Source organism: Glycine soja, chromosome 5 (genome assembly GCF_004193775.1).
Source record: "Glycine soja cultivar W05 chromosome 5, ASM419377v2, whole genome shotgun sequence".
In the NCBI taxonomy this organism is placed as follows: domain Eukaryota; kingdom Viridiplantae; phylum Streptophyta; class Magnoliopsida; order Fabales; family Fabaceae; genus Glycine; species Glycine soja.
The window spans coordinates 31673181-31685264 of NC_041006.1; the positions used below are offsets into that span (position 1 = coordinate 31673181).

Genomic DNA, 12084 nt, shown 5'->3' on the forward strand with positions numbered 1-12084 from the left:
GCAGAAAAACAAAGTTTTGAAACCGAAGTTTAGAAAGCTTTTTGGCAAGAGTTTTTGCAAAGAATGACAATGGGCAATGGTCAAAAAAGATTTAAAAGAGATATGTGTTTTGGATGCTTGTAAAATGTGTGCCAAGGTCTTGTTTTTATAGACTCTTCATGTATGGTCAAAAAACCATTGGAAGAGTTATGAATTTTGAGAAAATCATGTTAAGAGTTATAACTCTTAACTTTTTCTTCAAAACTATTCATTGGTAATCGATTACCACAATGGTGTAATCGATTACACAATGTATTTTATGAAAAGTTGTGACTCTTCACAATTGGATTTGAATTCCAACGTTCAGATTCACTTGTAATCGATTACTAATATAGTGTAATCGATTACACTATTTGAAAATTATTTTGGAACATTACAAATCATTTGAAAATATTTTGAAAACCAATTTGGTCACTGGTAATCGATTACTGCTAACTGGTAATCGATTACTGCTAACTGATAATCGGTTACCAGAGAGTAATCACTCTGGTAACTTAGAAAATTTGAGAAAATTATTTTGTAAAAAAATAATGTGCTATTTGGTTTTTGAAAAATTCTTTTAATACTTATCCTATATGAAGTCTTGACTTGTTGCTTCTTGATTTCTTCTCTTGAATCTTGAATCTTGGATTGAATTCTTGATGCTTGATCTTGAAGTCTTGAATCAATCACTTGGGCTTTTGGCATCATCAAAATTGCTTGGTTCATCATCATGAAGCTTGCTTCTACACTCCATATGATCTATACGAGACCTATATCCGACCAAGTCACCATGAGGTGTGGTCCTGTATTCTAATCTACCACCACTCCATCTGAAATGTAAAACATACAAAATCAGTATTCATTGTAATGTTATAATACATGTCATTGGATTAACAAATTTACATTTCGCTATATGTAAATAGCCTTTTAGCCAGTGGAAAAGTAATTTCGGGTCGTGGGACTCTTGGTGCAATAAAAAGCATGCGGTACCAAGCCCATGACTGCAATAGTATGGCACAACCACCTATAGCTTTACCAACCTCCGATGATGCTCGACATAGTTCTCTATACAAGTTTGCTAAACAAGCCGAACCCCAACTATATTTTTTTGTGTTGTTCAAATCACGTAATAGGTTCAAATACATTAAATGAACTCTATTTCCAGATTTATCAGGAATTAAAGCACCGCCAATCATGTACATTATGTAAGCTCTACACCTGCATTGTAGTTGGTGCGTTGTTGGTTCTTCAGGCAATGGTGCGCGCAACATGCTTAGCAACCATGTCAGCTTCAGTGCAGCTCCTTTACGTGCATTTTCGGAAGGGACTTCCCCTAGTAACCCGTGGCATAACTCATCCCAATGTAAGAAGCTAGGTTCAGCCACAACACGACCATCGACTCTAATGCCTAGATGAAGTGCAACATCTTCGTGTGTGATGGTGCACTCTCCCCATGGCAGGTGAAATGTATGTGTTTCAGGCCTTCATCGTTCAACCAATGCAGTGATCAATGCACGATCAATTTTACACCGTTTGATTAGTGCAATATGTTGGAACCCGGTACACGATAATAATTATATAATTTGTGGTTCTGGTTCAGGTATTGTATGGTAATAGGAAGTGATTAAGTCATTAATCGTAGTACGTGAACGATGAACGTGTTGATGACGCAATAGAGGTTTATGATCCATAAGAATGATGTCAAATGGTAAACCGAATACAAATGATATAAAATTTGAAGTTGGGTGATGCAAATGTGGTATTAACATGCACCTCCCATCTATTTATTGTTTAAACTATGTTCAGTTTTGCAAGTACAAATACACTTAAGGTAACTGTAATGCCTCGAGATTCCAAAGCACATTTATAATTTGTCTCGTTGTAAGGCCTCGAGATTCCAAAGCATGTTAACATGATTGTGGTACTGTGACGCATCGAGATTCTAATTCACGTGAATCAATGACATTTTCGTGTACATTGTTCACTCACATGCGTACGTTAACAACATTAACTTCGTTCTCAATAATTCGCATGCCCTCAACATTACACTTAATGTAACTGTAATGCCTCGAGATTCCAAAGCACATTTATAATTTGTCTCGTTGTAAGGCCTTGAGATTCCAAAGCATGTTAACACAACTGTGGTACTATGACACATCGAGATTTTAATTCACGTGAACCATGGACCTGTGATTGATTGCATATATAAATGTACCATGTCACCCAACACTTTGCACAGTTGCATCAAATCAAATTATGAGAGAAAACAAAGAGGGCAAACAATGAGGTTAGAGCCTATTTGTGCATACGTTTATATTAATGGTGAAATCATTCAAAATTCAAGTGCAAATGCAATTTTCAGATGGGACAAGACAAAGTCATTACTCTTGAATCCAACAATGACACTGCCAAATATAATCACCGCAATACAGTCATCAATTACAGATAATGGTGTTACGCCTATAATTAATGCCCTTTGGTATCGTTGTCCTGTATATGAATTCAATGGTGAAGTTCAATATAGGGCAATTCAAATTATTGACGAAGAAGGTGTTTTGTGCATGTTTCAAACATTCGTCAATATGACAAGTGTAATATGTATGGAACTTAAAGTTAATGTTCATAATTCATTATCACCTACTCAAGTCTACGACCTAAGTTGGGCCGACATGGAGCAGAAGCTGGACAATTCCCTAAAATTAGAATGAATAATTTAACATATTTTTTTGTTGTATTGCGTTGAATTTTTTTCTCAGTCTTTATTATGTAGTTGTAGTTGTAGTTTTTGTATGCTTGGAAGTTGTTATTTTCGATTTACTTCAGTAATAATAGTCTACACATGCATGATTTCAGATATGTGGATCAATGTCTCACCTAACCCTCACATGCACCGACAACCCCATTAAAGTGTGGTGTTGCACACTGTTCACTCGGATGCGTACGTTTATCCCATTAACATGTTTCTGAACAATTCGCGTGACCTTGGCATGCGATGCAGAATACTGCGATCAACAATCATCATGAAACGAACAGTCTGTCAAGTATATTAATGTGTCGAGTTGCACACTATTCACTTACATGTGTACACTGTTCCGCAATTGCACAATATTTACTCACACACACTGAATGTCCTACCTAACCCTCCCACCTAATCCTCGTAACTAACTTTGCTGTCTAACCCTCCCACCTAACTTTCCGATCTAACTCTTTTACCTAACCTTCCAATCTAAATCTCCCACCTAACCCTCCAACCTAACCCTCATAACTAATTTTGTCACCTAACCCTCCATCTAACCTTCGTGATTAACTTTGTCACCTAACTCTCCAACCTAACCTTCCAATCTAACTCTCCCACCTAACATTCTAATCTAACTCTGGTACTAAAATTTCTCAGTCTATATATAATATCACCATTTGACAACAACATATCACACACAACAACTTTCTCACAAAACAAAACTCGATTTGTAACTCTCACACCATTTCCACTCATATCCCATAAGCACCACCATAGCTCCACCTAAAGAAATTGCGACCATCATTTACCACAATGGTCACATTATAAACGACCCAGTTCATGGATCGATGTACACATCTACGAACCCAATATTTTTTTACGTCAGTCGTTCTATTACGTTTATACAATTCATTCGAAAAATTAACAATCATCTCCCTGCTCGAGCAACTGAACAAGTTGCTCAATTGTTATTTCGTGTCCCTATTTCATTTCATCTCGGTCAGACACGTTTTATTTCAGCTCAACTATTCGACAATGATGATCTCAGAGGCATGATGGAAACAATTCTCCAGAATCAAAAATTGAATTTTGCCGAATTCTATGTTGTTACTAACCTTATTCCTCAACCACAACCATCGTCTCCACAACCCTCATGTCCATAACTACAACTACCGCCTCCACAACAGTTACCGTATAACAACATAGACCTTAATAATCCAGTATCTTCATACAACAACCTTGAATCACAAGACCCTTTTGACATTTATATTTCATACACACAAATGTTATCCGAGAACGATTCTTTTTTTCATGGCCAACAAACCTCCTTTGACCAACAAAACCATCCTTCATCCCCCTTTACGCCACCTTCACAACTAACACAAACGCAAACATCAAATTGAGATGAACATCTCATTGCTAACGAAGATCCCATTATACGATTTCATGATGAAAACATGGATGATTTTAGTGAGGATGAGGATCAACAGTTCTTTGATCACATCAATCACCAAAGCGATGACCAAAGTGATGACCAAACCAATGACGAGGGTGTTGGTAGACCAACGACACCTCCGTCACCTCCATTGCAATATCAGCAACCTAGGTGTCCAGTAGACTTGAACTTGACCACCTACCACACTGCATTGATCAACACCATTTTGTTCATCAGCAACACAATGTACAACCACCGGTCGATATACTCGAGGTTGGCATGACCTTCGATGACAAAGCACAATGTATTCAAGCAGTCAAAGAATACAACATCAGAAATCATTTTGATTGCAAAACAATTTACTCTAACCAGAGAAGGCTAAACTTCGTCTGCAAGTTACATGAAAATGGTTCTACATGGAGCTTGGGTGCATGCAATTCAAAGAGGCATGACAAATGGATTATCAAGAGTATCAGAGGTCATCATACTTGTCTCGTGCCGATGCTCAGACAAGATCATCGCCAACTCGACAAACACGTCATAGCACAGATCATCCAACCAATTGTCAAAACAAATCCAACCGTCTCCATCAAGACGTTGATTGTAGAGATCAAAACGTTCATGAATTATACCCCATCCTACAAGAAGACATGGTTAGCAAAACAAAGAGCATTGGAGATGATTCATAGAAACTGGGAAGAATCATATGCCAAACTGCCAAAACTTTTTAGAGCTTTGCAATCTTGTGTTCCCGGGACTGTGATCGCTGCTCAAACAGAATCCTTGTATGAGGGGGACGAAATAGTACCAGGCAAAAGATTGTTTAAACGTGTCTTTTGGTCATTTGGTCCATGCATTAATGGTTTTGCATATTGCAAACTCATAGTACAATTTGATGGTACATGGCTTTACGGGAAGTATACTGGCACATTGTTGATAGCTACCGTACAAGATGGAGCTAACCATATCTTCCCGATTGCCTACGCCATTGTAGAAGGGGAGACAACTTCAGCTTAGGGGTTTTTTCTAAAGAATTTGAGAAGACATGTTACTCCGTAAATTAACATTTCTCTTACTTCAAATCGACACCCCTCAATTATAAGTGCCTACAACAACCCAAGTAACTTATGGATCCAGAACACATCCCATTTCTTTTGCCTGCGCCACATTGCACAAAACTTTCTTCGCGGTAACTCAAACTGCAAACATTTAAAGAAACCACTAATGTTGGACGGTGAGAATCTATTTTATTTATTCGTTATAATTTTCTTCCAATCAAATTTTATAACATAATAGATTGATTGAATATTTACAGGTTATGCATACACCGAGAAGATGCACTAGCAACATCTTGGGGATATTCGTGCGAATAAGCCAAGTGCAGCTGAATGACTTGATCAATTAGCCAAACAAATATTGGTACAATGCTTCGATGAGGGGAAACGTTGGGGACATATGACTACCAATTTGTTGGAGTCTGTTAATTCTATGTTAAAAAATACAAGACATTTGTCGATGTCATCGTTGGTTGAGGAGACGTATTTCAAGACCGCACAACTCTTTGCTAATAGAGGTCAAAAATTTGCTGGGTAGTTGACCTTCTTATTTCGTTCATCCAAAATTCATCAAAAGTCATTCATTAAGTACATACTTTATCTTTAATTGAAACAGTATTTTCTCCGCTTAACGGGTAACTTTATATTTGTTTTGTTACCGATGGGAAAGACCTTCTCATCTTAAATTGTAAATTAAGACTATTGGGTTTGCACCAATCGAAACCATAAATTTGATACAAGATAGAAGAATGTAAAGAATGTATATATATAAGTTAAGATAGTGTGAATCAAGCAATGATCAACTCCGGCTCACAGTATTCTGAAGTCGTCTTCGATGCAATGAATAATGGTCAACAAGAATCTAATACACATATTCTAAATGAATTCGACAGACCCAATCACACTTTTATTATAATAGAGACTCAATCCCCACTTGAAACACCCATATCACCTGGAAGGTTTAGAGTAATGTTACAATCCCAAAAGTGTGATTGTGGTGAATATCAGGCTAAACACTTACCGTGTTCTCACGTCATGGCTACCTGTAAATCTGTCAATGTTGATCCCATGACCTATGTGTCGATGTTATTCACTTTACAACACATTTTGCACATCTACGACAACTCCTTTGGTTTATTGCCACACGAATCAATATGGCAAGAATATGAAGGAGATCAAAGGGGTCTTGATCTAAGGAGAAAGAGGACTGCAAAGGGTCATCACGTTTTAACTTGCATTCCTACTGAGATGGACGAAGACGAAAATGAACAAGCAAGTAGAAAAAAATGTGGACTTTGTCGGCAACATGATCATAGCAGAAACAATTGTCCTAATATATCCTCATCTTAAGTTTTTCCTTAACCAAATGTGATTGTTTAAATATTTTATTGATAATGTAGTATAATGTTCTTATATAAATAAATTGTTAAAAGCTTTAGTTTTATCATTTTTAATTAAATTTAATAACATAAACAAACTAATTATATTTAGTAAAATAACTAAATTAAAAATTTTAAAATTCAGATTATTATACAAAATAAATATTTACTAAAATAAATATATTATTATACAAAATTCAGATTTTAAAACATATATTCATCCAAAAAATATCTTAAATAATTTAAATAATGTAACAAAAATAATTAGATTTAATGATATCATTTTCTTAATAACAAAATTAATTTAATAAGTAAATAATTTTAAAATCAATTAAAAATAATTTTATATAATATAATATTTAATTTTAATAATATTTAAATTTATATATAAAAAAAAGATGAAGAAGGGAAGTCGGGGTGGCAAAACCCGACACCTGTGAAGCACAAAAAAGTGGTGTAGTTTGAAATTTTTTTCTCAAACTAGTGTATAATGGGTATATAGATGAGAGAGAAGGTGCACTGCAGTAAAAAAAACCACGCAAGAAAAAAATAAAATAGGTAACAGTGAGGAGTTAAATGAGAAACTTCAATGTATAAACAATATTGTCTAGATTGACAAAGACAAGCGATTTCTCATATCTAGTTCGGTACACCCAGCACTCACAGCCACTTATTGGGATATTACTATCAGCAGCAAGTTATTCAAAGGGTAACTGGCTAAGGATTCAAGTTCAAGGGAGACAGTTACAGCCAAATATCTTTCAAACTTTAAATGATACTAGTGTTGTACTCTCACAAAAGAGTAATTTTCAATTGAACATGACATTTACAAAATGATTGGAATCAAAATTTGCTCTGGAGTGTTGATAACGTTATGGTTGACATAAACAAGACTGTATGGAAACATTGGCCAACATCAAAAGGGCCAGGCTTGGAAATGTAAGAAGACATGTCCATGTCATTCGCTCACTATGGTTTTTGCCAACTCCTAGTGCTACAAGTGGAAGACAGGGCAGAGTAGAGGGTTGAAAAAGACATTTCATTGTGTTAAAATGCAAAATATGTTGCTGTGTTGTGTGATGAAAGGATGTTGTTACCTCAGTTCTGTCTGCATTTTGCAACTGCAACATGTTGAATGAGTCAACTACACATATCAAAGCTACAATTCTGTTTTCTTAGCCTTGGTCTTGCCCTCTTTCTGTGGAAATTCTAGGCATGCTGCCATTTTCTAAACCCAATTTCTAACCAACCCCAAGGATAAATGATAGTATCCAGAAAAAAGTTGTTACCAAATAGTCAAGCCCAAAAGGCATGAGCTAAGAAGAACTCTTATCATATTCAAATTTAAGAAATGCTTGCAACACACTCTTTTTTAATACATTTTTCTACTATTTAGTAAAATCTATTGTATAACACAAAAATGAGTCCCACTTGTTTAATGAGTTCCACTCATTATTTTGTACTACCTCCTTCTAATATCTTTAAATGTTTAAGGTTAATGTATATGGATTAAGAAATATTTAATAGATGCAAATTTAGACAACAAAGCTCTTATTTAACATTGAATTAGTATTATATTACAAACTATCAAGTGAGATTAGCTCAATTGATTGAACAAAATGCGTAAGAATAGACTATTACACATTATCCTTAATAGTGTCTTTAATTCCTACGGACCAAAAAAATTATATTACAAACTTCTACTTATCTCAACTATAATAGTTATTAAATAGGGACATAATTGAGAAAAAATTAATTAGGCTTTAAAATTTCAAAACATCAATTATTTTGGGATAAAAAAGAAAAGACTAGAACATCGACATATATAAATAGAAGGTTGTAGATTTTAATAAATTTTAATCAATAAGATAATAATATAAAGTTGACTTGGTTGTTGGGAATGAGGACTTAAGGGTGAAGGGAGAGGTTGTGAATTAAAATTTTTCCCGGTAATATTTCTAATAAAACTAAAAAGCTAACATTTGTCCATAAAAAAAAAAAAGTATATTGATAGTACTTTTGAGATTTTGGTAAGTCACCAATGTTTATCCGATTCAGCAAGGTTTGTCTAAATAGCACACCCGTGAAGTTAGTTAATCATGTAAAGTCAAAATCAGCAATGGGAACCCATAGAATAAACGCTCCCTTGCTGAATAATTCTCATCTCAACTTCATTCTGAAATATCTAAATGCGAATTTTGGACCCACATGTTATCTTGTTGAATTGCCCATCTAGTGTTTCAACTGACTGCTTACCTTCTGTATCCGTACTTGGACCTTTTCTGATTCAAAAAGTCACAAAGTATTTAAATGAAATTAATGATGTTTGGTGCTCCATATATATATAAATCATATATGCACAGAAAAGTAAATGAGTAGTTGAGATTTTATCAGCTTTAAACCCATTCCAAATACTTCTCAACCACTTATTTAGTGATTGTGAAGGCTACGTCAATTACTTTCTTATTGTGCATTTTTTATTTCTAACATACAAACTATCTACAGCTGAAAATAAACTATACACACAAAATCTAAAGATGGGAATTTTCAAAACACTCATCAGAAACTGAAAACTTATCATAAATAGTTTTTGATACACCCAATCAAACAAAAATATATTTAATACAATCACGCAAGAGAAAAATAACTCTATACATGTGATACTAGTTTCCTCTCCAATCTGATAACTCTTTATTCCTTACGGGCGATATGTGACTAGCAAAACCAAGGTTGTAGAGTCTATAATGACCTCGCTATTTTGTATGTTTTAAGTGCTGAACTTCTGCTCAGTGGTGCTTGCTGTGGCCTGCATCATTTAGTAACACCAGTGTAAATCATTGCTTATATCACGAAAATTCTGTAGTTCTAATTTTTGCTCACCCTTAAAAACACTTCTCAAATTGGAGAAATTCCTTCTATGTTCATTCCTTCTATTTATTAATTAAATTAAAAAAAAGTTGATCTTATTTGCTACCAATTAAAAAGTTTTGATGGGATAAACTTGTTCATAAATACTTATATGAAGATGAAATACATTGAACTTCTTCATAAGTTAAAATCAACTTATGCACCTTAACTTCAAGTCAAACATAAAGAGCTTTTATGAAAATGAAGTGCATAACTTGATTTTAACTTATGGAAGAAGGTCAATTCATTTTACTTTCTTATTTTTTTTCTCTTCCTATAAGTGATTACGGAGAAATTTATCCAGACAGGACACAAGTCTATTTCTACTCTTCCAAAATGAATAGAGAGAAATGCTCTTCTGGCACACACACATACACCTGCAGGAACCTTCTCAATATGATTGGGACTAGAGACAGTTTAAAGAAAATCTAGTAAGTGAGGGACAAGAGATTACACTGACCCCAACTGATGTTACAAAATTGCAAACTGCACATTTCACGGATCTTGCTCCATATTGGTACGCGAGTAGCATCCTGCAGTTGCCACAGTTGACATGTGCCACCTGATTTGCTGTCACAAATACACACCTGATGCTTATTGCTTACCCCCAAAATAGGGACTTGAAATCACAATCACTTAGCTCACAAGAGACATGTCTTAAAGTCTGTCCATCATGCACGCGTGCGCACACACACAACACAATTCCTTAAACCTCAGAGAGACAATTAATAGTACAATACCTTCCAAAGCTAGATTGACAGTGTGACAACAAGAACATTGCACACTTGTCGCGCCCCGGATGTACATGAGTAAAGTATGGCAACCTCCACATACTAACTGGGCCATTTCTGTGCCTGTCACACACGAGTGTTTCTGATTTATCTGCCTCATGATCAGTTGATTTGAAATCACAGGTAGAAATTGAACTTTCAAATAACCTACACAATTATATAGTGAGGAGAAAAAACTGCATCATACCAGGAGGTGGTACTGCTGTGACAGCATTGCAAACAGCACAGCACACAGAGGTGGCTCCAACTGGGAACACTAGAAGGTTTCTGCACCCAGAACAGACAAGTTGACTCTGTACACCTAGCAGTCATGAAATAATTTTAAGTATCAAATAAATGGCCATAACATGCTAAAGGTTCTAGCATTCAATATCTTAAAAATTGGTTCAATTTTCAAATGTTAAGCCAGACCGGATGAGAAATTGGACAATTTCAAAACCATATCACCAGCTATCTCAAATCCACACTCCACCCAAATCAGAGTCTGAAAGGAATCTCACTCAAAAATCTTCCATCTCCAATTCACCGTTTCTCCTTTTAGCCAATCAGAAAGTGGAATTGTTTAGTTTTGTTTTTAGTCATGTCAGCTTTGCATTCAGTTTTAGAATTTTGTCCAAATGATGAAAAAGAACCAAGAATTCAAATCTCCAACCATTTCATCACCACAAAGCAATGAGATTCTTTTTGATTCTTAAGAATCAAAGATAGACACCAAGGGATTTGCAACAACTCACACATCATGCTCAACCAACTAAGCTAGACCCCTTTGGAACCGTAAAGCAATGAGATGATGGCAAGATTTCTTGGCAATCAATAGAGAAGAGAGAAAGGCAGATATGATACCATTAGCTGGTGGTGTATATGGAGCTGGTGGTGTTGGGTATGGGGCAAGTGGAACTGGCATTATAAAGGGCTAAAAAATGTTGTTATCTTTCTCTGCCAAACTCTACACAGAGAACAAAGCACTTTCTCCCATTTTTTTCAGCTCCTGGAAAATAAGCAAATTAAAGTAAAGGCACAATCTGGGAGGAAAAAGAAAGTGATGCACATGGTGATGGAACAGAAAGGCATGAACATGAAGTAGAGTGAGAAGGAAACCCGTGAAGAAGAGGGTGCCAGCAAATCAAATGGTAAAGCAGATGATAAAGTAAGAGTCAAAATGAGTTGCTTCTTCCCCTTATGAATGAAACTAAAGGGGAGGATTCCAGAAGGAATAAGAAAGACTAAGAGTTAAGGCCTTTCAGTGGAAGTTGTATTTATGTAATGTGGAAGGGGAAAATACATTAGATTATAACATGTCCTGTGATAACTTGCCAGTTGCTGCTGACTAAGTAGAGAGAGAAATAAAAGGGAAGGAAAAGAATATAAGTGGACACTAGAAAGAAATAAGATTTAGAAAAGATTTGGATATATATTATAATAGCATGGTCTAAGACCGGTGCTTAAATTACTTTGTCATTTTTTGTCTTCAAATTTGGACTCTTCCAATGTTCCGAAAATTGACCTAGTGGAAATATTGAGTTAAAGAATCAATTATTAAATTATTGGATCACTTATTAAACGATTGACTTGGAATATACATTTTTTTTATTAAATTGAATAGTGTTTGAAAATAAATTATCAAGAGGGTGTAGTATCAGAATAATTTACATGACAAAAGTTATTTTTTGAAACCTAAGTCACCTTAAGTAGTATCTCCAAATTTTAATCATTTTCAACTTCCTGCATCGATTATATATATAGTTATTGTAGAAAATAC

General features: G+C 35.1%; 2 protein-coding genes across 2 annotated transcripts; one reads left to right on the plus strand and one right to left on the minus strand.

The window, feature by feature from the left end:
- Positions 1 to 4472: 4472 nt before the first annotated feature.
- Positions 4473 to 5210, plus strand: LOC114411298. Its single transcript, XM_028375021.1, has one exon. The coding sequence runs from the start codon at positions 4473 to 4475 to the stop codon at positions 5208 to 5210; it is 738 nt and encodes a 245-aa protein (XP_028230822.1).
- A 3949-nt stretch (positions 5211 to 9159) lies between these two features.
- Positions 9160 to 11663, minus strand: LOC114412530 (protein LOL1). Its single transcript, XM_028376459.1, has 6 exons — positions 11424 to 11663; positions 11169 to 11313; positions 10513 to 10626; positions 10275 to 10388; positions 9995 to 10104; positions 9160 to 9433 (listed from the first exon to the last, which is right to left on the minus strand). The coding sequence occupies exons 2-6, from the start codon at positions 11227 to 11229 to the stop codon at positions 9395 to 9397; spliced, it is 438 nt and encodes a 145-aa protein (XP_028232260.1). The 5' UTR covers positions 11230 to 11313; positions 11424 to 11663; the 3' UTR covers positions 9160 to 9394.
- Positions 11664 to 12084: the final 421 nt, after the last annotated feature.

What these genes read in the sequence shown, in the direction of transcription:
- LOC114411298 (XM_028375021.1), top strand. Translation starts at nt 4,473, where the DNA reads ATGACCTTCGATGACAAAGCACAATGTATTCAAGCAGTCAAAGAATAC.
- LOC114412530 (XM_028376459.1), bottom strand. Translation starts at nt 11,229, where the DNA reads ATGCCAGTTCCACTTGCCCCATACCCAACACCACCAGCTCCATATACA. An exon ending in CACAGCAGTACCACCTCCTG is followed by an intron (nt 10,389 to 10,512) that starts GTATGATGCAGT and finishes CGTGTGTGACAG; the next exon opens with GCACAGAAATGGCCCAGTTA. An exon ending in TGTCAATCTAGCTTTGGAAG is followed by an intron (nt 10,105 to 10,274) that starts GTATTGTACTAT and finishes TATTTGTGACAG; the next exon opens with CAAATCAGGTGGCACATGTC.